General features: G+C 38.6%; 1 protein-coding gene across 1 annotated transcript in view; it reads right to left on the bottom strand.

Annotated features, from left to right (window-relative positions):
* The window catches only part of FGF10 (fibroblast growth factor 10), an 82,215-nt gene extending 54,625 nt beyond the window's left edge, over positions 1–27,590 (bottom strand). Inside the window, exon 1 of the mRNA XM_025866651.2 lies at positions 26,164–27,590. Within this exon, the coding sequence (XP_025722436.1) occupies positions 26,164–26,518 (355 nt within the window). The 5' untranslated portion in view covers positions 26,519–27,590. The remainder of the gene's footprint in view (positions 1–26,163) is intronic.
* Positions 27,591–27,882: the final 292 nt, after the last annotated feature.

The raw sequence follows: 27,882 nt of genomic DNA, 5'->3' as shown, positions 1-27,882 counted from the left end.
CATACTCTCTAAAAAATCTTACTCAGCCAGATAACACACATAGAAGAGGGACAGTATTCCATAATGATTGGATCTAAGCAAACCTAACTTGGCATCAGGGCTTTGCTATTTACTGTCCTCATCAACTTCAATAAATTATCTTTTTATTCTTCTGAAAAAAAAAAAACAAAACCATCCGTTCCATACTATTTTGATAGAATTAGCAACACATATGTAAAGCTCCTATAACCCAGCGTATAGCATAGCAACTATTCTAATATTTCCTCATATTTGACAATATTAACACTCAGTGCAGCTGGTCCTATATCCATTTTGTCATACTCTCTCTCCCATGTAGAGATATCTTAGAGTAAAAATGTATGCTATGTGCTAGAGAATAAATGCATTATATTCCTCTTAGCCTTTTATGTGCTACTCTCCCTCTATTCACAATGTCCCCAACCTCTTGGACATAGTCTGTATATCCTATCTTCTCTGCTGAAGAGATTTTTCCCTGGAGAAACATGAATTGCCATCACACATCTCTGTGTGTTCACTCAGACCAAGGCAGGCTTAACTCTTTTTTTTTGTGCCTGCACTACTCTGTTCTTTTGTTCTTAGTGTATAGTATAATTATGTCTATGTCTGTCTCTGGTTTTAGACTGTGAGCTCCATGTAGAAGACAGCAATGACTAATTTTGTTGTCCCCAAAATATTTCACAGGGTCTAGAACATAGTAGGTACTCAGTATTTGTTAAATAATGAATATACTCCTGAGTGAGTATGCTCTGTAACTTGTCTGGTATTCCACAACAATATCAATTTTCCTGGAGTTCAGTTTGGGGAGAAACAAGAGAAAAAGATAATTTACCTAAAAATGACATGTTAATTAAATAATTTGTTTCACTTGCATCAGATCTCTCAATGCCCATCATTTAATGCACTATTACTATAGTTTTCAGCTTGTAATAGAAAAGATATGGCTCTTTTTTTTTTTTTTGGAAAAGATATGGCTCTTTAAGTAAAAATTTGCATTGGAATAACTATTGAATCTCAGTTAAACATAATTCTCTTTTAATAGTTAATTGTGAATGTTACCAGGAAACTTAGATAAATAGTAGTAATGAAATAAATATTTAAGCTTTCATAAGAAAGAAAATTATTAGGGAACCAGCAAGATTCAGCCATTAGGTATTCTTGGAATCAATAGCAATTAAAAAATCTATAGATTGTGGGCGCCTGGGTGGCCCAGATGGTTAAGCGTCTGCCTTCAGCTCAGGTCATGATCTCAGGGTCCTGGGATCGAGTCCCGCATCGGGCTCCCTGCTCCTTGGGAGCCTGCTTCTCCCTCTGCTTCTCCCTCTCTCTCTCCCTCTGTCTCTCATGAATAAATAAATAAAATCTTTAAAAAATAATCTATAGATCTTAAGGTTTAAAGATATTTCAAGTAAAGCTTGACAGCCATAAATTTTCCATGAGACTCTGAACCAAGCAAATTGCAGAGTATGAGGTTTGACACGAATTATCTTAGACACCCAAGAAGCACCAAAGAAGTTATGCTTGTTGAAAAGTGAAAATAAATTGTGAAGGATTTGTCCACTTTAAATATGACTTTCCAGTAAGGTCACTGACAATATCTTTCTTCACTGATTAATGAGGCCCTCTTTACAACATGAAGAAAGTAATTTTTAGCAACTTGGTATATGTTCTGTGTCATTAGGAAATTTATTAAATTAGAAAGTAGAATATCACTGTTTACATATCTACTTGCAATCACTCATAATTTTGCATACACTTTTGGTCTATGGGAAATCTTATTCATTCTTTTTGTTCTCAATAGTTATTTTCTTGGTTTCCCCATAATTTTTCTCTCCAACTCTTTCATGTACCCCCGACTACACAAATAAGATAGCCCTGGATCACATGGTAACGAGGCAACAACTTGACTGGTAATAAACATGATCTCTTTATATTCGAATTGCATTGTAAAATTCGCTATGTATTTCAGAAGCTCTCAGCTTCAGAGAATACTATTAAAATAAAGAATATTCCAAAAACACAACAAAATAAATAAAAAATAAAGAAGACTTCAGGGCTCAGATCTTGGCTATAGACCAGGGTTTAGGTGGCTGAGAGAGTTCCAAGCTTATTTAAGGTACATTTTCTTCTTTTGCAATTTAAACTTTTAAGAGGAAAAAAAAAAGAACATTTATTACTGTGACTCTTTCTAAAGGAAAGATGGCAAATTACCTTATGACGGGAAACTAAGGCCTTAGAAGGATAAAGGGAAGGTAATAGATTCTATCCTCTGTGAGTGAATAGACACCCTTATGATCAAAAAGGTGACAACTCAGCAATCCCAGAAATATTAACAGGAAAATACACATCTTACATTTAGGAAATTTCAGGATTCCTAATAGGAATTGAATACTGTTATTCTCCAGATATGATCTGGTTGTTAATCTCTCAGCCCATGGCCTGTGACAACGACAATTTTTTGTTGTTATAACTGGGGCAGGAGTATTACTGGCATCTAGTGGAGAGAGAGACCATGGGCACTGCTAACCCATCCTACAACGCACAGGACAGCCTCCCACAATGCATTATCCGACCCAAAATGTCAATAGTGCTGTGGCTAAGAAAGCTTGATCTAGGAGAAATAGAATAGTAAAGCAGAAAGATTCTTACTTAGAAATCAGAGGAAGAGAATTCTAGTTTAAGTGCAATATGATTAGTTTTTTTCATACATGTAATGAAGATATTATCACCTACCCTGCCTAATTAAAAGAGCTGTTGTGAAAATCTAATAAGATCATCTGTGTGAAGTGTCCTCTAAGCCAAATAGAGTATCCAAATGAATTCAACTATTATGTGAATCCTTTTGATTTAAGGAAGTCAAGGTAGAAATATGGCAGTATAATCTCTGTGGATGGTTTTCTATAGATGGTTTTTATGTGGAAAAAATAAAGTTGCAGAATACAAAATCAACATAAGCAGTTGTGTTTCTACACACTAACAACCAATTATTTGAAAAAGAAATAAAGGGAACAATCCCATTAACAACAGCATCAAAACCAATAAAATACTTAAGAATACATTTCACCAAGGAAATGAATGACTTGTACAATGAAAACTGCAAAGGCATTAACAAAAGAATTGAAAAAGATGGAAATAAAGGGAAAATGTAAGGATTTTAATTAGGTTACTTAGACTTAGTTATTTCTCAGGAGAAACCAAGACAAAATGAACTAAGATGAAAGAATCAGAGGCTTAAGTTAAAAATTTTCATATACATATCCAGATAGTATATTCAAAACTAGAATTAACTATTAGTGAGAGCTATAGATTCTCCATTTATGATGAAATTTAAATATCAGTGTGGGCGTGAGATATCTAAAATGATAAAGTGTGTGGTTTGTGGAGAGAGAGGGGAGGTGACCTAAATGACCTCTGAAAGCTCCTTCCCTTCCTGCAACCTCCACTCAGACTTTATGCCCCAAGATTAGCGTCAGCAGGCTCTGGCAGGTTGTCTTGTGGGATTCCAGACATTGCCACATCGGGAGCCCTTCAATTAATTGTCTTCTTTTGGTCTCTTCACGCCCTTTTACTGGTGGTCAGTTTGGGTCTCAGATAATTTGCCAAAGAAAAAGCTTCCTTTTCATTATTGTCTTCCTTTTTTCCCATAAATCCTGATTCTGTAATGCTTTTTTAAAAAATACATTTGGAAGGAAACTCAAAACCTTCTTCTTGCACCTCCCCCTTCTTGCTCCATAAAATTTCTACTCCACTGAGCCATGACTAACATGTACAGTATGCTTGCAATGAAAATTGTTTTTCCCTTTAAATGTCCTAACTCCAGATTTTCACTCTTATGACTTTAAGCTTGATTAGGATATATGTTAAAAGTAAAGGTCTGTTTTCATCCCAGTCCCAGATCCCTTCCTTTGTCACTAAGGTACTTGATAGAAAAATCTCACCTTACCTTGTGTTGCAGTTAGTTTCAGCATGGAGAGCCACCAATAGATAATGCTATTAAAAGAGGAAAATACCCAACGTTGGAAGGGGGAAGCTAACTACAGGCATAATTAGCCAAAAGAGTGAGGGTTGTGTGGATTTGGGCAAAAAGAGTCAGAGAATATTTGGCTCTTCTTTCAAAGTATAAAAAAAAAAAAACACATAAAAATGAGAAATGTTGAAAAATAACATAGCTTGGGCATGATTGACCACAGTTGGACAATTTCTGGGTGCATAGAATTAAGAGGAATTCTTTCCCTCCCTTCTATCAACATTATACCAATCACCTATGGTTTGGTACTTTTGTAAACAGCTCTTCCATCATTTGGATCGTATTTCCAGATTTTAGCCAATCCACTGTAAAAGTTCATTCTCACACCTCTGTGTCAATTATTTCCTATTTTGTACTATTTTATTTTTTTCTCCCTCCCACTAATGGAAGCCAACTAGAATAATGAGGGCAAAAGGTTATATATACATCTGGTCCCTCCATTTAGCATCCTGGTTTATCTTTTAAGCTTTGTGGAGAACAATGGTGAAAGGTGGGCAGGGGTACCTTCTTGTATGTATTTTCAATGTGAAAAAAAAAGCATTCAATATTTTGTACATATGTGACATCTGAAATAACTCAGACATGGCAACATTAAGGAAATCATTGCTTCTTAGTTTCATGTTTAATTGTCGGAGCCAGGAAAGAAGGAGGTGAAGGAAGAAGGCAGGACTTGCATGCGCTGACACTCGGAGGGGCCGGGCTGCGGCAGGCATGGCTTTCATTAGATTTAAGTGAATTAGTCTGTTTCCTTTAAACAGGAGAGATTAACAAGCCACCAAGGGCCTGCTGTGGGATTCTGACACTTTTAGTGGCTTGTGACATATGATTTGTGAATATCAATTCGCCTTCAAAAGCAGAAAGCACATCTACCATTTGCATGAGGTATGCCAAAAGCTGAGTCTAGGTTAGTTTGGTTGAAATTCATTAGGAAAGACATTTGCTTAAGATAGGGGAATAAATCTTTTATTTGATTCAATATTTGGATCTTTTTAAGTTCTCCTTTGGATTTTAAAATGGCTATATGTAGTTGGAGGGGTTTAATAGGAATGACTTTCTTTAGTAAAGAGAATACCTCAAGTCTTGAACTTGGAAACTATGGGGACATTAAATAAAAAGGGAAAAGTAAGCTCTTAAAATTTTGCTTTCTTAGTGAAAGAATATATCTTTGGGCATTTTTGGCTTCAAGATAAATATTTCCCAAACTGCATGAAAACAAAATATTTTCTCCTCATCGGTGATTATGTCAAAAGTATCATCTCTGATAGTAAGTAAATGACATACAGAATTTAGGGCTGAAAGAACTGATAGAAAAATAAATTCATACTACAAAACTTTATTTTTAAAAACATTTCCAGTTTATGATTATTTAAAAAGTATACTACTGGAAAAGTACATATATATAAGTTTTTTGCCCCGTTTCTATGTCAAGACAAAAGTGATCAGGAGCCAGCCTTTTGAAGCTGCAGGTGCGAATCGGTAGATAGCAAGAAGAGATCTTCTCGGTCGTTAGTATCGTTAGTAGGCAAAGTTGAGTCGAGAAAGCATAGAATGCTGCATAAAGCTCCCCTAGCTATAAAGCTCAATTTCCTAGTGTCCCATACTGGCAGTTTGCCTCTGCTTGACTACCGGATTTCCAATCAGACCCGTCGCATGTTGTATCCTATGGAACGGTGCAGTAGCGTACTGATTAGGTGCATGTGCACTGGGACCACTCTACCTGGGTTCAAGTCCTAGCTCCACCTCTTATCCACTGTTAAGACTGCAGTGAAATTACTCAGTTTCCCAGCACCTTTAGATTTCCCCATCTGCAAGTTCAGATGACACTACTAGTATCCATACCCTAGGGTTGTTTGAGGATGAAATGAGTACCCATGTGAAGTATTTAGGAGTAACTAAGCATTCTATGCCATTAAGCTGTTATTCTTTTATCCCATTCTAAGAACAGAACTGAAACAGTGTCTACAACTCTGGAGCTAGGTATCAATAGTTAAGACTGTCCCCCCCAGTTTACATCAGTCATTCAATGTTGCCTAATCAAATCGTTGTTATATTGTTTTTTCAATAAAACTTTACCTGTGTGTTCAGTGGATTTTGTTGATAATCCAAAATGATAAAACAATCAGTGGGACATGAAGAACCCCTATGTTGATTAAAACTGAATGGCCCCCAAACATTTTCAGTGATCAACACAGGAAAAGAAGGATTTTCCGTGCAATTAATCTAAGAGATTGTAGGGGTATCACTGAATGTTTACTCTGTTTAAGGTAAAATAAGAATGAATTTAAGAATACAACTTTTTCTAAGTTATTTTTCTTTTTCTAGTATCTTTCTAGTTTTACTGTATGACAAAGTGTTACTATTACTAATTGAAAACTTTAATTCAATTAAAGTGTCGGTCACCGAATAAGGCCATGGGATGGTGGGAAGGTCCAGAACAGGATGCTTTTATTCTATAATCCTTGTCATCAAAAGGGAAAATAGTATGACAATTTATGAATGACATTTTTCTGGTGAATAAAATCAGCAGGGTTCAATTTGAGATTTTTTTTAAATTTTTTATTGTGATGTTAATCACCATATATTACATCATTAGTTTTTGATGTAGTGTTCCATGATTCATTGTTTGTTCATAACACCCAGTGCTCCATGCAGAACGTGCCCTCTTTAATACCCATCACCAGGCTAACCCATCCCCCCACCCCCCTCCCCTCTAGAACTCTCAGTTTGTTTTTCAGGGTCCATCGTCTCTCATGGTTCGTGTCCCCCTCCGATTTCCCCCCCTTCATTCTTCCTCTCCTGCTATCTTCTTCTTTTTCTTTTTTCTTAAAATATGTTGCGTTATTTGTTTCAGAAGTACAGATCTGTGATTCAATAGTCTTGCACAATTCACAGCGCTCACCGTAGCACATACCCTCCCCAATGTCTATCACCCAGCCACCCCCTCCCTCCCACCCCCCACCACTCCAGCAACCCTCAGTTTGTTCCTGAGATTAAGAATTCCTCATATCAGTGAGATTTTTTTAAAAGTCAAAAAAATTTGATGCCTTCTTTGGAGCACAAGACATTAGGGCAAAAACACCTTTGGCCAAGTACCTCATAGAGCACAGCAAGATATAAAAATAATTTAAAACCCCATGAAGTCTTTTTGGATTGTGAAAACCCAACCACGCTACTTGAGGTTGGTCAGTACAGTAATCATCTCAGATTAATAAATTATGGCCAGGGTCAGCGATTATGTATAGCTCAACTCAGATGAACATATTCTGGCTGATCTTATTAAATGACTTTGAAGCTTTCAGTACAAAGAAAAAAATATATAAGAAGAAATAAACTCGGGAAAAAAGATGCATCAGAGAGGGTGCTAATTGTTGATGTTTTAATTAATGTTTCCAGATTCATATTCCCTGTGACTTTGCAGAAGACATTCTGTAAGTTATTTGGGCTGTAAATCTGGTCCAAGATATCTTTTGTAGGAATAAAGAAATGTCATTGAACCAGAAGGGAACTGATCATTTGCATACTCATGGAACACTCAAGGTGGACGTATCACACAGCCTTTTCTGTAGTGCCTGCCAGTCCAAATCACCTGAACAAAAGGCTCATAAACGGGAACTGATGCTCAAATGATTCCCACAACTGAAAGAAAGCAAGTGTCACAACAGAGAGGCATTCCTCTCAATAATGCCTAAGCCATTAAAGAGCTGCTGGAGTTTGGAAGATCATTTCTGGGAAACTCTAGAATCTCATCAGTATTCTTTCTTCATGATTCTAGCTCTAGAAGCTGTGCGGCAAACTCAAGTGATCACTTGGAGGTTTCTGTTCCTGAGAACACTCTTGGAATTAGGGGTGCTTATACAAAGATTCCTGTGGCTTCACAATAACAACAACAATAACAAAACAAGTGGGGAGGAGCCCTGAATGGCTAAAAGTCTGTTTACACAATTGTCATTTGGTGTAGCATCCCCAGCTCTTGCTCATAAATAGCAGTGGCAGGGTGCTCTGACACAGGGAGAAGCTTCACACAGGTGTCATGCCGTCTCTGCCCTCACCCCAGACTTAGCACATGCAACTCGTGCCTTTGCACAGTGAGCTGAAAACTGACCTCATCTCAGATTTATCAGTAACTTCCACCAACCAAAGAGTATTTACACTTCAGCATATGTTTTAACTCACTTTTAGAATTACTTCCTCTTTATAGAATATACTGGCATTTTCCCCATTCCCAGATTATGTGCAAAAATGGAAAATACGCAAACACGCAGTATGTGTATGAAATCCATTCTGCCAGGTTTTTTTTAGATTATTCCAAGCTTAAGACACCTTTGGCCTTTTATCTCCTCACCTCCATACCTGACTTAGCATCATCCTTAATTTGGTTGTTTCTTAGAGGTTTGTTGGCATTAAGAATCACTTGAAGGGTCTATTGAAGTTCAGATTCCTGTGTGTGTACCTCTTACCAGTCCCCCCTACCCCCTTTCAGTCCTTCCGGACTAGGGCTCTTACTGTTCGCGTTTTGAGCCAGCACCCTCGTTCATTCTGATCATGTGGTCCAGAGGCCCAACTCCGAGAAATACTTAACATTGCCTATTATTACTAGCTATTTCAAATCTGGCCTCTCTTGCTCTTTTTTCTCCAAATGTCCTTTCTCTGTACTTATTAGAAGGAATCTTATTTTTATTAAGCGAAATAGGTAGGGCCTGCCTCTCAAACCAGAGTGCACAACCGGCATTCTATTGCTAGGCATGTTTCAGAAGACTCCTGTAGACTTGTATGGACCTATGCCATTTGCTCGGTCTCAGAGACTACAAGTAAAAATCTTTGAATGCCACCAGGGATGGTAAGATTGATCCTCACCACTAACATGCTTATTGTGCTCAAGATCATTGTGGATCGGATCTTTTATCCAGTGCCCTTGCATGAGAGCCCTACACCTAATTGCACCCACCTTTCCCAATATCACCACCATTCCCTCTCTTCTCAAATTACTATAGCCCCAACACTCGGTTAACCATGAGTGTGAAGGAGAAAAAGTGGTGAGTTCCATCACACTCCAACTTAGGAGATGTCACCATCAGCCTCAGCTTAGAGAAAAGCCCCATTACCCTAAGACATGACAAAAAAACATGTATCTACTGTCTGCAACTTCATAGCCCCTATTGCTGTGAGAGAAACTAATTTTCTATAAGAGGAAATGCCAGTTTTAGAATCATGCTTTTTTCCAGGCTTTAAAAATTTAAGTGATATAAACAGTCATGATAATAAATTTTAGGAGAGTTGCACCATTATGGAAACATTTTTTTTAAGATTTCATTTATTTATTTGAGAGAGAGAGAATGAGAGATAGAGAGCACAAGAGGGAAGAGGGTCAGAGGGAGAAGCAGACTCCCTGCCGAGCAGGGAGCCCGATATGGGACTCGATCCCGGGACTCCAGGATCATGACCTGAGCCGAAGGCAGTCACTTAACCAACTAAGCCATCCAGGCGCCCTATGGAAACATTTTTGTGATGTGAAAAGCTTAAACTAGGATGTTTTGTGAATTTTATCCACAGCGACAGAGGATAGAGGATACAGGGTATAGTTTCAAAGAGAGCAAATGTGACTTCAATACACTGAGACATTGAAATACTTCGGAAAGTACCACTTGCTTACATTTTAATTATATTAATCATCCATTTTTAAATAGATCTGCTATCACCTTTAACTCTAAAAGGGCCTCTTTAATTTGGAAAAGTTCCCATGGGCTTAGCATGTACCTTCAGAGTGTGGCTCTTGGACCAATGAGGAGGAAGAGAACTGATACTCTTTAATCCACACTGAATTTATAAACCAGTGGAAAATCAGACCACAGTTCTGCATCAAACAATCAAAGCCCTTCCTCTGCCCTGGTAGTGCCCAGCAATCAAGGTACTATGTGCAAATAAACTGTATTTCTTAAGCAACGTTTTACAGATATATGGTCGTTTAAACTCATTTTCAGATTCAACTAAAATTTGAGGTTCTTTTATAAGCTTGATAGTTGGTTAAATATGTTTACAGAAATTATTTTAATCTTCAGTGATCAGATGAAGAATCTAGACATCTATCTCAGTCACACAATTAAGAGGTAGAGAAAGTGTTTGCCCTTACATCTGAATTCATGCTTAGTACTTTCCATGATAAGATCCTCTTTTTGTCAAATTATCCTTAATTTGGGCCACATAAAATGGTCATAGGTGACTGTATTAGTTTCTTGGGGCTGCTATAACAAATTACCATGAAGTTGGTGGCTTAAAGCAATAGAAATTTATTTTCTAACAGTTCTGGGGACCAGAAGTCCAGTATCAGTTTCACTGGGCTGAAATAAAAATGTTGGCAGGGTCACATTCCTTCTGAAGGCTCTCTAGGGGAGAAACCATTCATTGCCTCTTCCAGGTTCTTGAGCCACATTGCTTGGCTCGTGGCCCTTCCTTCATCTTCAAAGCCAATAGTATAGCATCTTCAAATCTTCTCTCTGCTTCCATTGTCAAATCACCCTCTGCGCTCTGTATGTCCAGTCTCCCTCTGCCTATATTTTATAAAGACATTTGTGATGGTATTTAGGGCCTGCTTGGATAATTTAGGATAATGTCCTCACCTCAAAAATCATTGATTTAATCACAGCTGCACAAACACTATATATAATAACATCCAGAGGTTCCAGGGGTTAGGACCCAAAATCTTTGGATGACCATTGTTCAGCATACTATACCACCTGCTGGACCCACGAAAGTCACAGCCATCTCTTATGTAAACTATACTCACCCTATCCCAACATCCCCCAAAGTTTACACACAGCATAAACTCCAGTCCAAAATTTCATTTAAATATCATCAGTTAAGAAATCCCAGGTCTCATCATCTACATAATCTAAATCAGGTGTGGGTAAGACTCTGCATATGCTCCATCCTGGGACAAAACTCCTCTATATCTCTGACTCTGTAAAACTAGAAAATAAAGTATCTCTTCCCAAAATACAGTGGTGGGACAGGCATAATATAGCAGTTATAGATGTTTCTGCTATAAAAAAACGGGAACGTGGTGGAAGGAAGAAAAGTGCCACCATTCTCAACCAATTTCAAAATCTAGCAGGGCAAATTCCTGTAGATTTCAGCACCCTAGAATAGTCCTCCATAGCTTGTGGGTCTTGCCTCTGGACCTATGGTTAGGGTCTCTGCCTCTGCCTCTGTGGTTCTGCCTTCTGTGCCTAAGGCTCTGCCCTCATGGTGATCCTTCCTTTTATTTTTTTATTTTTTTATTTTTTTAAAGCTAGCATGTGTTTGTAACTGAATAGTTTTATCAGCCTGTTTCCTGCCTGTACGATTGTGGGAATCTGACAGCTTTCCTTCATTTTATCCAACTCTGTCTCTTTTAGTCCAAGCCAGCAGTGTTTCTGCTGATACAACATTCTCAAAACTTTGTGGGTCTCCTGTGTATGTCATAGGCATCCATGTCAGTAGTTGGAAAGTCCTCCTCCAGTCTTCCTTTTATAATCTCTGTTCCTAGCTTCCATTGAGATAGCTGAGGGAACCTATCAGTTATGTGCCTAATTTCTCCAACACTAGATTAAGGCTGTCCAGCCACACCCCAGGCCTTTTTTGTAGAGCACACTTCCTAGGTGTACCTCCTAATTTAGCAATCTTTTGCCACCTGGATAGGCTGAGGATTTCCCAAATCATCAAGTGCTGCTTCTGGTTTGCTTAACAGTTCTTTCTTCACTCTATCTCTTTCCTCTCACATTTTATTAAAAGCAGCAAGAAATCAGGCTGTACCTTCAACACATTTCTTGGAATTCCCCGCAGTTACATTTGCAAGTTCACCTCATACAAGTTCTGCTTCCCGCATGACTATAATACACAGTGCCGCTAAGCGTCTGCCACTATATGACAAGGTCTGTCTTTCCTCCAGTTTCCAATAACACGCCCCCTATTTCCTCCAGCTGTCATCAGAATCACTTTTCATATTCATATTTCTACAATATTCTGTTTATGAAGAGATATGTATTCTCTAAGATAATGTAGACTTTCTCTACTGTGCTCTTTACATTCTTCTGAGCCCTTACCAGAGCGCTTTTAATGCCTGTATTTCTGCAGAAGTCTGTTTAAGACAATCTAGGCTTTCTCTGTTATGTGTCTCAGAATTCTTCCCGCCTATATCCATGATCCAATTCCAAAGTCACTTCCACACTTTTCGGTATTTGTTATAGCAGCACACCACTCTGAGGTATCAAAATCTGTATTAGTTTTCTTTGACTGCTGTAACAAATTACTACAAAGTTGGTGTCTTAAGGCAATAGTAATTGATTCTTTCACAGCCTGGAGGCCAGAAGCCCAATATCCATTTGACTGCGCTCAGATGAAGGTATCAGAATGGCCAAGCTCTTTCCATGGGCTCTGTGGGAGTCTCTCTCTCCTCTTCCAGCTTCTACAGCAACATTCCCTGGGCTCACATTTCCTTCCAAAACCAAAGCATCGCATCTTTAAGTCTCTTTTTTTCTGTTTCCATCACTGAACTGCCTTCTGTGTGTGTCTAATCTCCCTTTTTCTGTCTTTTATAATAAGAACAAGTGACAGCATGTAAGGCCCATCTGGATAATGTAGGATCATCTCTTCATCTACAAACCCTTAACTCAATCACACCTGCAAATATTTTACCATAAAAAGTAGCATTCACAGGTTCTGGGGATTAGGACTTAATATCTTTGGGTGGCTATTATTCAGCATATCATAGTTGTTACCTCCTGATATCTGTATGCTTGCAGAATCTGGTCCTTAATCTAGGCAATGAGGGTACTGAATAAAAATATTTTAATAATAATTTAGTTCCATGCACTCATTCTGTAGATTAGGTGTCTGAGGTCAAGTTAAAGTAAATGGCATGCCTGAGACTGCACAGCAAATGTTTTGACACGACCAAGACTATGAACCATATGCTTTTACTCCCACTCTTTGCAGTACAGTCTTCTCTAAATGAATTACCAAGAATTTCTCATTTCTTAATTCTTAAAATTATTCCAGTATCCAACTATAACTCTGAAACAAAAAGTATCTCACAGCCAGCATCAATTTTAAAAGAGAATAAAGTCACCATTTATGTCCACTGACCATAGTCAATAGTAACTTTAGGAAAACTGGAGTAATGTGGGAAAGAATCCATTTCAAGGGTTACATAATATATCCATTCAGAAGTTTGTATGAATTTAAGTACTTAACATTCAGTTAGGTAATGACGGGCCTAACATTTTCTGAGTTCTCAGAACTGTAGAACTTAGAACCTAATATAATCTTAAAAGATAATTTACTTCAACCACATTTTTTCGGGTAGGCAGTGTATTAATCATGCTTTCCAGACCAAGTGACTGAAACAAATCTAAGTGATTTGGATCGAGGATATGCAGTTAAAAACAACAATTTTTACTTAGTAAATATATAGGAAGGACCCATTACATGCCAGACTCTGTATGGAGGGCTCACATGTGAAGGTCAATGTGATATGTATGGTCCTTACCCTCAACAGGTTTTCTGTGTATGAGGAAACTAGATGGGTAAACTAATCAAGTGTGAGAGTGCATTAAAAAACTAGAGACAAAGTGCTTGGGGAGTGTTCCGGAAGGCCTCCTAGAGATGATATCTAACAGGATTTTGACAGGAAGGAGTGCTAGGGACAAGGAGAGAAATATAACTCCAGCTAGACCTCATTGTGTGAGTGAGGTCTGGACATGAGGGGACAAGGCATGTTCTGGAACTAACATCTACTCAGTATGACTATCATGGGGAGTATAGTAAGAAACGGGGTGGGGAATCAGTATGGAACAAGTCCTGAGGGCCTTACAGGACATGTTAAGGAATGTAGATCTTGTTCTAAGGACATTGTGAAGAAATTCAAGTATTTAATAGGGGACTGGCTTGTGTAGGTTTGTGACTTACACAGAGGCAAACTGGCTAAGGGTGATTTTGTAATGTGAGCCTTCGAGAGTGAATAGGGTGCCATTATTAATATGCCAGTGCGAGAGGCACATACCGAGACTGTCCCAGCACACCAAGGCAGAAGGTCACCCTTGCTGAGCCTAGCCTAGGTTTGAATCCTGACCCACTTATGCTAACTGTCTCACTTGAGCCTGGCACCATAACTTTTAGACTCAGTTTTCTCCTCTAAATATAGTACGGGAGTAACAATGACTATTTTATCCATTTTATAGAATTTTTCTGAGAATCAACTCCTGAACACATGAAAATGCCTTATAAACTATAAAATGAAGTAAAGTAGTATGATAATCAATTCTCTGTCTAATCTTATATCAGGCCATGACTTAACGACCCTTTCAGAAAATGAGATAATTAAAAACAACACAGTAGTCATAGCATAAAAGGGTAATGAGAGCTAACATTTTGAGCTCTTAAAACGTGCCAAGCCCTGTATTGAGAATTTCACATTTATAGTCTCATCCTGCCAACAGTGATGAGGTGGGTGATGTCATTATCTTCATTTAATAGTTGCAAAGATCACAACCCAGTTATTTGTCCAAAGTCACAAAGCTACCGAGCTTTAGAACCCTGATTCTATAACCGGAAGTTGGTCTCCAAAGCTCATGGTCTTCATCTTGGGGGGCAGCTGCATATTTGCTGTCTGTGTCTTACTCCTTGTTTGTTTTAAAAATATTTAAGTATATTCTTTTGCAAGAAAAGGAGCTGTATCTACTTTGTTTCTTTTCCTAATCACCTAAACCAGGTGAGTCTGAGCTAATTTAGAACAAGAATGACAAGAAGAAATACACAATGGGAGCAGGTACTAGTGAGGGTTCAGTAGTTGTCTTTGGGAATCTGCTGAGAAATGACAAAACCCTTCCCAGCGCTATGTATATTTTAAAAACTTCGGCAGTAGGGACTATTTTAAATTTTTAGGTAATGATGAGTGCTAAAGAAGATGCCATTTGCGGTAGATCAGAAGAACTATTTCATGTCCCTAGTATAAAATCAGTTTTGGGTTTTGGTTTGTTTGGCTGATCAAGCTAGAATTTCAATGTTTATTAGGTTATGACTATTATACTATAATTTATATAGCCATGTAAAATATTTCTTTGCCTTCTCTGTTTTTCCTTTACTTCAAAAAGTAAAACAAATGAAGTCTAATTTTAAATGAAAACTCTGTTAATGCACTATTTTAGCAGAAAAGTGAAGTCCTCAAATACAAGGATATTTATATTACCCCCCCAACACACATGACAACACTTTCTAGTGTATTTTACTTTGTGTTTCAAAAGGTAGCCCCAGCCTGTAAACTCTGCTCCACCCCCTTTGCCTACCTGTTATTGCCTGGAGACTTCATGTAAGGTTCTGTGCCCACATGCTTCTGTGCCCTCTTTTAGGACATTCTTGCTCATCTCTATTGCTGTATAGCTGGAGTCATCCTCAGTGTGATCCTGCCCATGTCATTCATGCATCCCGTGCGTTGCTGTTCACTTCGTTTCTGCCCTGTTTTTTTGGTGGTTAGTATAAATGTCTTATATTATCTTCCAACCCCTTGTGAAGATTTCCTGTCTCTATCTCTAGATTGTAAACCCTTTGAGGCTATGGGCCAAAAAGGTCACAGTCATGGGATGAGAAACAAGAACCTTAACTACAGAATTTCCTGAGAGCTGAGCATCTGTGATAATCCTGGTTCAAAACCATATCATAACTTGAAGCATAGTTTGTCTTGAAATATTTCACCTAGAGTCACTTTTCTCTTTTTGCCTTTTCTGCAGTAATCTGCTTTCCTCCAGTCTGTACAGTTACCTGTTTGGTCCCTCTTTCTTTTCCTTTGTTTTTTTACAATATGTCCTTGAACACATTTTTTATCTTCTTTATTTTCAACTCTTCTCTCTCTCCTCAAATCATCTTCAGTTTTCCAATATCTGCTACTAGTCTATTAAACCAGACCTTTATTCTTTCCCCCCAAACTTTAGAGCATTACGGATGCTACAATTGCAAATCTTAAATAATTTCAAATGTCTAATATTTTCTTTTTCTAAAAATGCCAGGTGTATTCCTCATTCCTGCCTCTTTCCAATATTTTTACTTCCCACTTCAGCAAATAATCTGCTAGTTGTTTTCCTGATCCTTTCCCTTAAAACAAAGGGAAGCATCATCCTTACATTTTCTTTATATAATACCCGTTTGCTGAGGCCTTATTAAGTACCAGGCACCATTAAGCTATTCATGCATTAAGTCTGACTTCTGCAAACGTCTCACCAAACCCCAGGCTCAGTGTGCTGATTCTGTACTTCTTGGAGGCATCACTCCCCATACTCTTCCCATCTCCCACCTCCCACCTTCAAATGCCTCTTTTTTAAAAAAAATTTTATTGTTATGTTAATCACCATACATTACATCATTAGTTTTTGATGTAGTGTTCCATGATTCATTGTTTGTGTATAACACCCAGTGCTCCACGCAGAACGTGCCCTCTTTAATACCCATCACCAGGCTAACCCATCCCCCCACCCCCCTCCCCTCTAGAACCCTCAGTTTGTTTTTCAGGGTCCATCGTCTCTCATGGTTCGTCTCCCCCTCCGATTTCCCCTCCTTCATTCTTCCCCTCCTGCTAGCTTCTTCTTCTTTTTTTTTCTTAAATATATATGATCTGTACCTCTGAAACAAGTGCCTCTTAGCCGTGAGGTTTAGAATAGTTCCCAGTTGTTTCCTTTTAGAGGACACTGTTTTCTTTTAGAGGACACTACTTGTTTCTTCCATAGCATTTACCTCAGTTTTTCATCACATCTTTGTTTACTTGGTTTTTCTTTTCTTTCTTTCTTTCTTCCTTTTTTTTTTTTTTTTGGTCACTGTCTTTAGAGTGAAGCTCTGTGAGAGCAAAACCAGCACCGTTTTTCAGTACTGTATGTACATGTCACACAGTATCTGACACAAAGCAGGCACTCAATTTCTGCTGAATGAATGAATAATCTCATTTAATCATTACCATATAGGAAAGAGGAAGGTATTGTTAATGTTGTTGTTTTACTGATAACAACTTGCCCGAGTCATACACTATTGTCCGGCAGTTCAAAGCCTCACTACACCCACTTCTGTGTCTTCAAAGCGCATTTTCAATCCAGGGCCATACTTGTAATCACTTTTAATCAAAGCCCACACTTTTAATCCCTCTTTCCTACTGCCTCTCTAGCAGGAACTCTGGACTTGGCCTTCCTTACTTTGATACCATGGCTGCGATTATTTCTGTAGGATTCCTTTTAGATCACAGGTTCTCATTTCAGTTAATTTAACATGCAGTCAAATGCCAGGGCTTGGGTTATATTTCCCTCACACCTTTCTTGTCATGTCAGCCCTTTTGCAGCGCTACTCATTAGCCTGATCTCTTTCCTGGGAGTTCAAAACCCTTGTCTCCATCACTCTAGCAAAGCATGTCGTCCTCCTTCCACAGTCTGTGTCTAAATGCTCTCTGGCTTCTTCTGCTTTTCTTCTGGCTTCGAACATTCTAATTATATGTCCTTTACCATCTCTCTTGCTTCAGCTTGAGAGCACTTTTGTAGTTTTCTTTATCAGGTTTTTATTCCATAATTTGATCAACATGCTTAGCACTTTTTTTTTTCATATTTGTGGACTCATACCCTTCTACGGAGATGTTCCAAAAAATGCCCTAGATCTGGTTTACTACATTGGTAATTACTGTTATTAATAACATTGTAAATATAACTCACTTTAGATGAGAAATAGTTTGTAAATTAATATCATGTGTCACCATTTTCCCCATGTTACAAAATATTCATTTTTCTTTTAATAATTCTATCAATAAATCAAAGCAATTTAGGCTTTGGAAATGTATCTACATAATTTGAAACAATTGTGTTTTTTTTAATTTGAAATCAATTGTAAATTGACTTTTAATTATTATGGTAACAGAGCAATCTAACTTATTTAGTCAGATTCTGCATATAATAAAAATAAATTTAATTCAGCAATCAGTACAAAAAGACTCTTCCTTGAAAGAAATATGAACATACATGTATCTATTAATTCAAATTCTAACTCCTGTAGGCGTCTTAATATTTTTCCAACAAAGATATGTGCATTTCTATATTTGGTCAGTCTGGAATATATATATATATATATATATATATATATATATGCATGTGTATTTTCCATTTTTCCCCTTTGATAGCCATTATTAATGAGAAAATCGGTTTTATTTTTAAAAGCTACATTTGACAGGGATGTACAGAGAAGCTTTGTAATTTAAGGGAAATCACAGAAGTTGGAAATAGTAAAGACCTTTATGGTTAGCATTCATCTTCTTTGAGATAAATGATGACTAAAATAGAAGAGGAATAGTTATTTGATTCCCTAAATCATCTTCACTTTCTCTTATAGGAGTCCAGACAAAGAGAAAAAAGTAAGGAAATTGACAAAGTAGCTAGTAAGTGTTACATGTACTAAAACAAGTTAAAAGAAAGGTAAAATGAACCTGCGAAGAGAGTTATTGGAAACTGAATATTTAATCTGGGCAAAAATACAAGATGATGATTTAGTAACCAGACAGCATTTATTTGCAGAAGGTATTTATCTGTGGTTTGCCTATTTCACTAAAGAAAAAGCTATAAGAAAAACCACCTGAGTGCTGGGATAAGGGAGAATTCACTGGAAATTCAAAATGAGAAGAGACTCCTGATGGAGTATGTGGAATTTACATTGCTAAAGACTTTCATGCATAGAATATAAGCTATCTGTCTTGGATGTTGCGCATCCAAAAAGGTTGAGACTGCTGGCTCCAAATATGCAATGATAATGGATGACTTTCCCTGGCCTAAATGGTATGGAAAGGGTTTGGAAACCAGGGAAAATGTGGGGTAGGGTGGTGGGGGACAAGAAAAAGAGGAGGAAAATAATGAAGGACTGAAAAAGTATCATGGATTCACACTGCCTCAGAGGCAGGGCTATCACAGATGTCTAATAGTTCCGGTGTATAGATGCCTCAAGACAGAACTATTAGAATTTGGTGAGCCTTAAATTGTAGAGACTCTATGAATAGGTCAGGTTATCCTCAAACAGGGGCAATGCATCAAAAAAGGTTAAGGATGAACTAACATGTATGTTTTTCAGTAAAGCATGTTAACACCCGGTGCTTGAAAGAAAATAATGATTATAGGAAAATGCCTTTTAAAAAAGGTTCTCAACTTTGCAGTTAACCATTGCTACTTGGAATTAAGCTGCAGTTAACCCACACCATTCATAATTAAGTGATAGTTGTGGTGCAATTATAGGGTTATATTTAGTTGACAGTTACCTGAATTTGGGGATATACTGACTTAATCAATACTTTGCCTCTTCTATTCTGGTTAATTAAATGGTTCATTAATCGCTCAGTGTCATCATTCACTGTAGGAAGCATGCCAAACATTTGAAAATTCCTCATTAATGATAACACACATACTGACAGATTAGCTATAGGTAAATGTGGACAGATTTAGGCTGAAGAATTATTAGGTGAACTATAAAATAAGGCAATGCTTTACGGCCAGCACTATGAATCTTTCAAATGGTAATTGGATGCACGTGTTAGCAGCAGTAAACAGTCACTGTCCAGTTGTCCACCTTACATGGGAATCTACTCTGAGTGTCTTCTTTGATTTATTGTTCCAATTAGAACACAGTGTTCAAAGAAAGAACACAACTGACCTGATTTAAAGGCAAGGGAGTCTTTAAGGCCATTATTTGGTGGATGACCTGGCTCCCTTTGAGATATCTTGAAACTTTCTATTTGTGTCAACTCTGTACTGAGTAAATATTTGGTTTTAAACTGATTCTATAAGGCATCGACATTTTGTATTCATTAATTCTTGATCAGAGTGTCACTGATGACTTCCCAAGATGCAGGTATATTTTCTCTCACTAACTTTAAAGGCCTATTTCTAGGTTGTCACTTGTCATCCTGACTGAATGGCACAAGTAAAGGTAAAAGGCACTTAAAAAAAAAAAAAGAAAGAGTGCCAGTCTTGAAAAGTAAGTATTTTTGATTGGCAAAACCAAGTAACAATACCACTAGTCAAATGGTAAATATAAATGGTCTTAAATCATTGCAGTATACCATGAAAAATGAAGATTTTTCTGCATAAAGGACTTGAGACAAAATGAGGTTCATTATCTTCTAGATACCCTAGACTGTGATAAAGCTGTATTAAAATTACATAAACATAAATCTTATGTCCCATATTACTGGAAAATTAAAAGAGAACTTTAATTTCTGGGAGGGAAATGCTAATATTTTACTTACTTACATTAAGCAAGTATCAACTGTTAATGCTAACAAATGTTGGAACAGTAATACTAAAAACGTCATCTGAATTACTCCTCATTACAAAGTTCACAGAATTAATGTTAAGATAGATTAAAATCACTTTGAACTAATACACATGTATTACTCTTCCTTCTGAAGCATAATAAAGAAATCTCATTTGTACTACAATTTTGGATAAGCATCCAGACATTTAAGGCTTAGGAAAGATGTAGATATTCACAGGCAGCTCATAAATGTGAGGAACATTAGCTCCATTTCAAATGAGCTGTCAACTTTTTTCCAACATTTTGGCTTGTAGAAAGTCAGACATTTGGATAATAAATGGAGTTTGCCTCTGCACATTAAGGTAACTGTGCAGGAATTTAAAGTGCTCATTCATATTCTACTATAAGTTCATTAAACACTAAAAAAAATGAACTGGAATAAGCCTTTTTGCTCTAAACCAGACAGTAAAAATATAGAAGAAAATATGCATGTAATGGAGTTTCCTTCATTCTATAAGACACAGTTTCTCTTTTAAATTCTGTGCTTAAACATCATTTTGAAAACACCTGTTTTTAAAGAGTGATCCGTACCTTTGCCTAATAGATTCCTAAAATACCCAAGACCTACCTAAAGGTTGGCATTTCTGAATTCTCATATTCTAATGTTGGCATGTGATTTCTGCCAACTGTTTTCTTGGGTTTCTTCTAGTAGATTATAAATCAGGTTTATGAAAAGGAAACTCTGTGCATTTTTTAATGGATTTATGATAAAGCCATCAAAGTGGAGGGTCCATATGGTAGGAATGCGGTAAAGGTAACAGGACAGTGTCATGTAAACATTAAATACAGTGCCTTCTGCCTTCATAAATCTTCAATGTGCATGATTAAGTGCTGCCAGTTATAAATTATGCAACCAAACTCTAGAAATGACTACAACTTAAATTAAGACATCAGAGGAAACCGTAAGTTGTATATAGGTTTTCTTTCCAAAAATCCATTGTATATTTATTAGGAGACGATATTCAAGGCCCTGTTTTCCTCAATAATTACTTTCTCACATTATTTAACTTCCTACAGTAAGTCCTAGTCCTGATTTAAAAGTAATAATGCAAACCTTTAATCCTAGACAATAATTTGTCATTTATATGTGGTGAAGTACCTTTCTGATTTGCGGACTCATTTTAAAACTTTCTTTATATATATATATATGTATATATATATATATATATATGGCTTGTATATATATGTATACACACACAGACATATATGTAGCTTGAAGTCTCTATGATTTTGTCCTTTTTAGAGTCATATATCAGAAGTTTCTGCAAAAGCCTAATTTCACACTGTTATTTACAATCAAATTATTTTACTACATGTGGGAACAATTAAATATTTTGCCTTCAGCAGTAAACAATTACTATATACAATGACATTCATGGATTTTTCTTAAATGGTCATGTATTTCTAATGCCCTGTTAAAGAGGTGAGATCCATGTACATGCATTCTGTGTTTCCATAAGCAAATATATTCCCAAAGAAAATATCAAAAGAGATATTTCTCTTAGAGAATGCACTGACCTCGTCTGATACCATGTAACCACCTGCAGTGAGGATACCTTGAACATGTTTCATTTCTGTTCCTCTCTCAACTTACTACTGTTCCAGTTTGAACCTGAAGAACTGTTGGTGTTCATTAGCAAGAAGTGATTAAGATTTTGGATAATTTGTTTTTTAGAGTTTTGAGGTGTCTAATTCGAATATATTGGCATCAATGTTGCCAGTAGTGGAGGTAAAAGAAATAATGTAACCAAATAGATTTGGTCTTGACCTGACTCTGCCAATTTCCAGTTGAATGACCTTGGGTAATTTCCTTTTTTCAGTTTACTTTGAAAAAAATGTGGATAGTTATATCTAAATTATAGGACCATTATGTGTTAAATGATCTACATATTGAAGAAATAGGTACATGCCATGCAGTACATACTTATTTCTATATTGTTTCCTGAACTTCTTTCCCGCAAAGACTCATAAGCACTGTGGCTTTCCATTTTGAGAATAGCCATTCTTGGATCTCTCAAGTTTAGGGATACATTTTCTTTTTATTAACTCCCGTTTTCTACAAGTGACAACCATGAGAGAAGCCCACAGTCCACCCACATCCAGAAATAAGCCTACCAGTCCCAGTTGCAAGGGTACCTAACAGATGCATCCAGCCTTTCTAGGGGGCCAGAACTGGAGCTGAATAGTAATGTTTCAAGGGCAAAGCTCTAGATATAAAAAATGATAAAACAAACTTAAATGAGCCTAAGCATATCTAATGACAGATACACTACAGCTATTCTAAATTATTCAAGCTTTCTCAGACTTCTAGCAGAAGAACCATAATTCATCTCTGCTCCCTTTATTCTATTTTCATATAATGGCATAGAAGCAAACCCAAAACTAACCCCTTCCACTAAAAAAAAAAAAAAAAGTTATAATCACCCAAATTGAGAAGAGTTTCTTTAGCACATACAACATTTTTAGAACCATCCAATTTCTGGGAACCAGCTTTGGAGGTAGAAGTTAAAAATGATTTTGCAATGCTTATGGGTGATTTCCTTACTTCCCTTTTGTTAGTATTTTGCTGGCAAAAAGCCAATAAAACAGTTGTTTAATTACCCAGGGCATCCCAAACATGTAACCTCTTAGATAATCTGTTACTGTATTTTAGCAGCAATAATACCAGGGTCAAAAGTAACAAAAAAAATTAAGCTTCAAATAAGCAGACCTCAAAAGAACAGCTTTGTATATTGAGAATAATTAATAACTTGTTTAGGAAAATGTTACTGAAAAGTGGTTTTTGGACAAGGAACTGACACTCTTCAGAAACCCTAATATTTAACAGGCTACCATTTGGTGGGCTGGCTGGCTGGTTACCCTGTAGGCATGGCAAAAGTTTGCTCACATGTAATTATGCAACATTTAGACAATATCTTAATGATACCATGTAGTTCAGCTGAATCAGTCCAGCTGGAAATTGTAGCAGTGTTCTGATTAGCCAGCCACATGTGAAATTAAGGCTTTTTCAACCTCTACTTTTCACTTGCTATGTCTTGATACAGATGTTCTTGGAAAGCCTAAATTATTTATGGTTTGACATTATTTAACAGAGTAAGCCCCACCCCCTTTCATTTTCAACCATTGATTATGATTGCATTACTATATAAGATATGATATTTTAACAAGGGCTACTGTTACACTTTATCATATGGAAGAGATAATATTGTATTTTGGACAGTTAGAATGGAAATTTTCCACACTCGTTTTTATGCAATAAAAATTATACACTCTTGTTTTGCAGGTAATTCTTATTGTAAAAATATAATTCAATTTATATCCCTGGCAATCATTTTATTAAATAAGCACACATGATTATTATTTTAGAAAATATTAATTTCAGTTGCATAAATAAGCTAGTATAGATTGGTCCTTATGTCATAAAGACACTTAAAATATACCAATAGCAAAAGGGGAGTAAGTCAGAGGGGGAGACGAACCATGAGAGACGATGGACTCTGAAAAACAAACTGAGGGTTCTAGAGGGGAGGAGGGTAGGGGGATGGGTTAGCCTGGTGATGGGTATTAAAGAGGGCACATTCTGCATGGAGCACTGGGTGTTATGCACAAACAATGAATCATGGAACACTACATCAAAAACTAATGATGTAATGTATGGTGGTTAACATAACAATAAAAAATTATTAAAAAATGTCAAAAAACTAATGATGTAATATATGGTGATTAACATAACAATAAAAAATTTAAAAAAATATACCAATAGCAAAATCAAGTTAGTGTCTAAAAAAAAAAAAACAGAATTTTGCCCAAGGTTAACACTTCAAAAATATATTTATCTCCATGAACTAAAAATACAAAGAAGAGTTTCAGTCAATGGGCATTTTTTTTAACTCCCAGCTCACTCTTCAGCAAGTGTTTAGCTTACTTCTTCCCCATAATTCTACCTGGATGACAGCACAACTATTTTGTTTTAGAAGTGAATAAAGGTATTAAATTTTAATCAACAACTCTACCATCTAAACGCAGTATCTAATGAATTCAGGTAACAAACGACTTTCAAACAAAAAAATCATAAATGACATTATTTCAGCCGCTTTCTATGAATCAGAATGGAAAAAAAAAGGTAATGGACTATTTAACATCTCTATATTAAAGTCTAGATGGAATACTTTAAAATACTTTCACAAGTATTTTTACTACTTATAAACATATCGCTAATTTTAGTAAATGGAAGCAGCAGCTGAAGAGGAACAGAAGTTAATGTTGAATATATGTGGATCCCCAAATAAGAAATCTAAGTCTTGATTCCTGTAAATTTTTATTTAAAAAGAAAATGCTAAATTCTGATTAACTGTCTTTCCCCTTAGTACCAGATAGTTTTCTGGGCCAACGTATCTTGGAATGTCTGACGCACATATTTAAGTTAATTGGCAAGAAATTTCCAAACAACTGACACATAAAGGTCCCTTTAAAAGGTAAATTGGAAGGACCATTGAGATAATGCTAAATGGTCATTAAAGATGTTTAAACGTCATTGTCTACTGTCTTCAGTGTGCCATTACATAGCCTTGGGATCCTTTCAAATAGCAATCAATAGAGGGTGAATAAGTCTCACCACTTGAAAGTAACTAGGAAAGGAAGCCAACAGAGTAATCTGGCTTTGCTGGACTGATTCAAGAAGAGACACAATATCCACCCTTCCTCTTCTAGTTCTCCCTCCCCCTACCCAGCCCACACCCCTGCAAGAAAGAAAGAAGAGAAAGAGCTAAAGAAGGAAAGAGAGAGAGAAAGGAAAATGGATGGGGCAGAGGGCATAATTTGTCCTGAGCAGAAAACCTCATCCAATGGGACAAACTATAGCCATGGAAACAGACTTCATGACTTTTACTTTGAAAATAAAAGAATGACAATGAAATTTGTGTGAGGTCTGTGTGAATCCAGTCCCAGATGTTTACAGTGCTGTAGTAGTATGGCTCTGCAATATGAGAGGTTTCAGAAGAAACGAGTACAACAGGACACCACAAAGCAGCGCATATGCCATTGACAATGCAGACATGAGCATCATGTTACCAAGAGAGAAGGCAGGCAGAAGACAAATAGCAGCGGTGGTGCCTGAAAAGCTAACTTCATGGACTGCAATCACTCAAACCAACATGAGGGGCCAAAAAAAAAAAAAAAAAATCAAAACCAGAAAAATGTTTGCACTCCTGTCTAGATAGGTAATAGGGTAAAGAGATGGGGGTGGGGAGCCAGCGGAATTGACTTTTCTTTCTTAAATAAAGCTCCCATAAAGCCCCTATAATTGACAGCGGATAATTATTTTCAGCTTGAGAAAACTGTCCCAAAACTCTTAATAAGATTGCCAGCGAAAAGAAACCAAATGTGTTTACTCGAGCCAGTTCCAGAAGGGAGGGAAAGGGGACCTTGAGATGAGGTGCGGAAGGGCTATGGAGACAGAGGGGGGCATCTAGGCGCAGCAACAACTCTCCAGCGCCCTGCGTGGTCCCGGGAATGACAAGCCGGAGAAGGAGAGACGGGGCAGATGGGGTGGCAAGGAATGGGGGGTGTGGAGGGAGCTGCGTCAAGGGGAGGGGGGCGGCAGCACAATGTATGGGGGGAGTGATTTAGTGTGAAAGTATTCCACTTAATCATTTTACAGGGGTTGGGGACGTAAATATTTAGCTGGCCACATCTGGAACAGATTTTCCCCCCCTTGTGGGGTGGGGGGTGGATAATTGGAAGGAGGGGAGCGCGCATTTGTTACTTACTGTACGGGCAGTTCTCCTTCTTGGTACCGCTGACCTTCCCGTTCTTCTCGATCTTGAGAAAGTACTTGGTAAAAGAGAAGAGCTTTCTCCAGCGGACATCTCCTTGGAGGTGATTGTAGCTCCGCACGTGCCTCCCCGCACTAGCAGGAGAGGAGGAGGAGGAAGAGGACGCGGAGGACCAGGACGAGGAGGAGGAGGCAGAGGAGTTGGTGGCCTCTGGTGACACCATGCCCTGACCGAGGGCTGGGCAGGTGACAGGGATGGAAGACACCAAGAACAGCAACAGGAAGCAGCAGCCGCTGCCAGGCAGGTGGGGAAAGGCTGAGGCACAATGTGTCAGTATCCATTTCCACATTGTACTGAAACTCTCGGCACTGGAGATTGTCTCATCAGAAGGAACATACTGGAAGGGTAAGACCTGGTGCGAGGCAAGGAGACAGCTGGAGGTGGCGGCCGCTGGTTAGCTCCCTCGGGGCGCAGATCTGGCCAGAAGTGAATGCACCAACATCCATAACTCCTTGGAAGGGCCGGCTGCCTCTCCTGGCTCCTTTCTCGGGCCCGCCGCCGAGCGCCTCTCGAGTCTCCCGGTGAATGGTGGACGTGGGTGGCCGCAATGGCAGGAGCTGGTGGTGGCGGTGGTGGTGGTGCTGGTGGCGGTGGCGGCGGCGGTGGTGGTGACCAGCGGTATTCACTCCTCTAGGAGTTACTTTGTTCTCTTCCTCACCCCTTTCTTCACCATGGTAGATGCAAAAAAAGGTCTGAAAAACAGATGACAGCACGGTGAACAAAACCCACAGAGGTTGGGGTGGGAGGCTGGGGGCGATGTCTGCGCCTCTCTGGGCTTGGCACCTTCTGGTCCCTCTCCGCAGAGCCCCAGCCCGCTAGCCAGTTCTAAAAGCGCGTCCCTTTGCAGTTGTCAGAACTGGAGGCAAGCTGCCGGTCGCCGATGTTTCCTTCCCCGTCTTGCTTTCTCTTTTTGGTGGTGCCTGTTGATTTGAAGCCTCCAGAAAGTCACTTCTTGTTTGGGGGAGATGGCGGCTGGTGTTTTGTTTGGTCCTCTTTCCCTCCCCCCCCCCCCACCCCCTTCCTTTGGAAAGCCCGCTTGTAAACAGGTTGAAGCCTGGAGTCTAAATGTCAGTGATTCTAAGCCAGAGGTGGGCTCTGCCTCTGCTGGTCAGACCTCATTTGCAGGGGTGGAGAAGCGGGGGGAGGGGGTCAAACGGCGGTGGGACATCTGAAACCCTCGGCTGCTGGGAACGCCAGGGAGCGGGAGGGGGAGGGGGCCAAGAGGGGGGGGGAGAGTAGGGGAGCAAGGAGGGGAGAGCGCGATGCCTCCGCGCGGAGCCGGGGGCTGCCGGGTCCCTTCCCTGTGGCCCCGCGGCCGCAGGCAGCCTCCGCCCCGCGCCTCCAGCTCTGGCGAATTGCTGCAAAGTGGCGGTGGTGCGCTGGCCACCAGCGCGAGCTGGCTCCTCGGGCTTTCCCAAGTTTGCTGTCTCCAGCCTGAACCAGTCCCCTCTGGGGAGCCCCCTTCTCACTTGTTTTCCAGCGTAGGATTTTTTTTTTTTTTCTCCCTTCTTTTGGCAGTGAAGTTCTTCAGAGCCACCTGGAGCTTGGTGCTTGGCTGACTGTTTTTAACCCCCCTCTGGCTCCCAGAAGGAGGGGAGGGCTGGGGGAGAAAGCAGAAGATGCTGTGGATAAACCCTCTAAAGCAGCAGATTA

This window comes from Callorhinus ursinus, unplaced genomic scaffold (genome assembly GCF_003265705.2).
Source record: "Callorhinus ursinus isolate GAN/ISIS: 27379988/994484 unplaced genomic scaffold, GSC_fseal_2.0 scaffold3, whole genome shotgun sequence".
Classification (NCBI taxonomy): Eukaryota; Metazoa; Chordata; class Mammalia; order Carnivora; family Otariidae; genus Callorhinus; species Callorhinus ursinus.
Note: the sequence above shows the minus strand (reverse complement) of the source record. Positions and strands in the feature narration are given on the sequence as shown.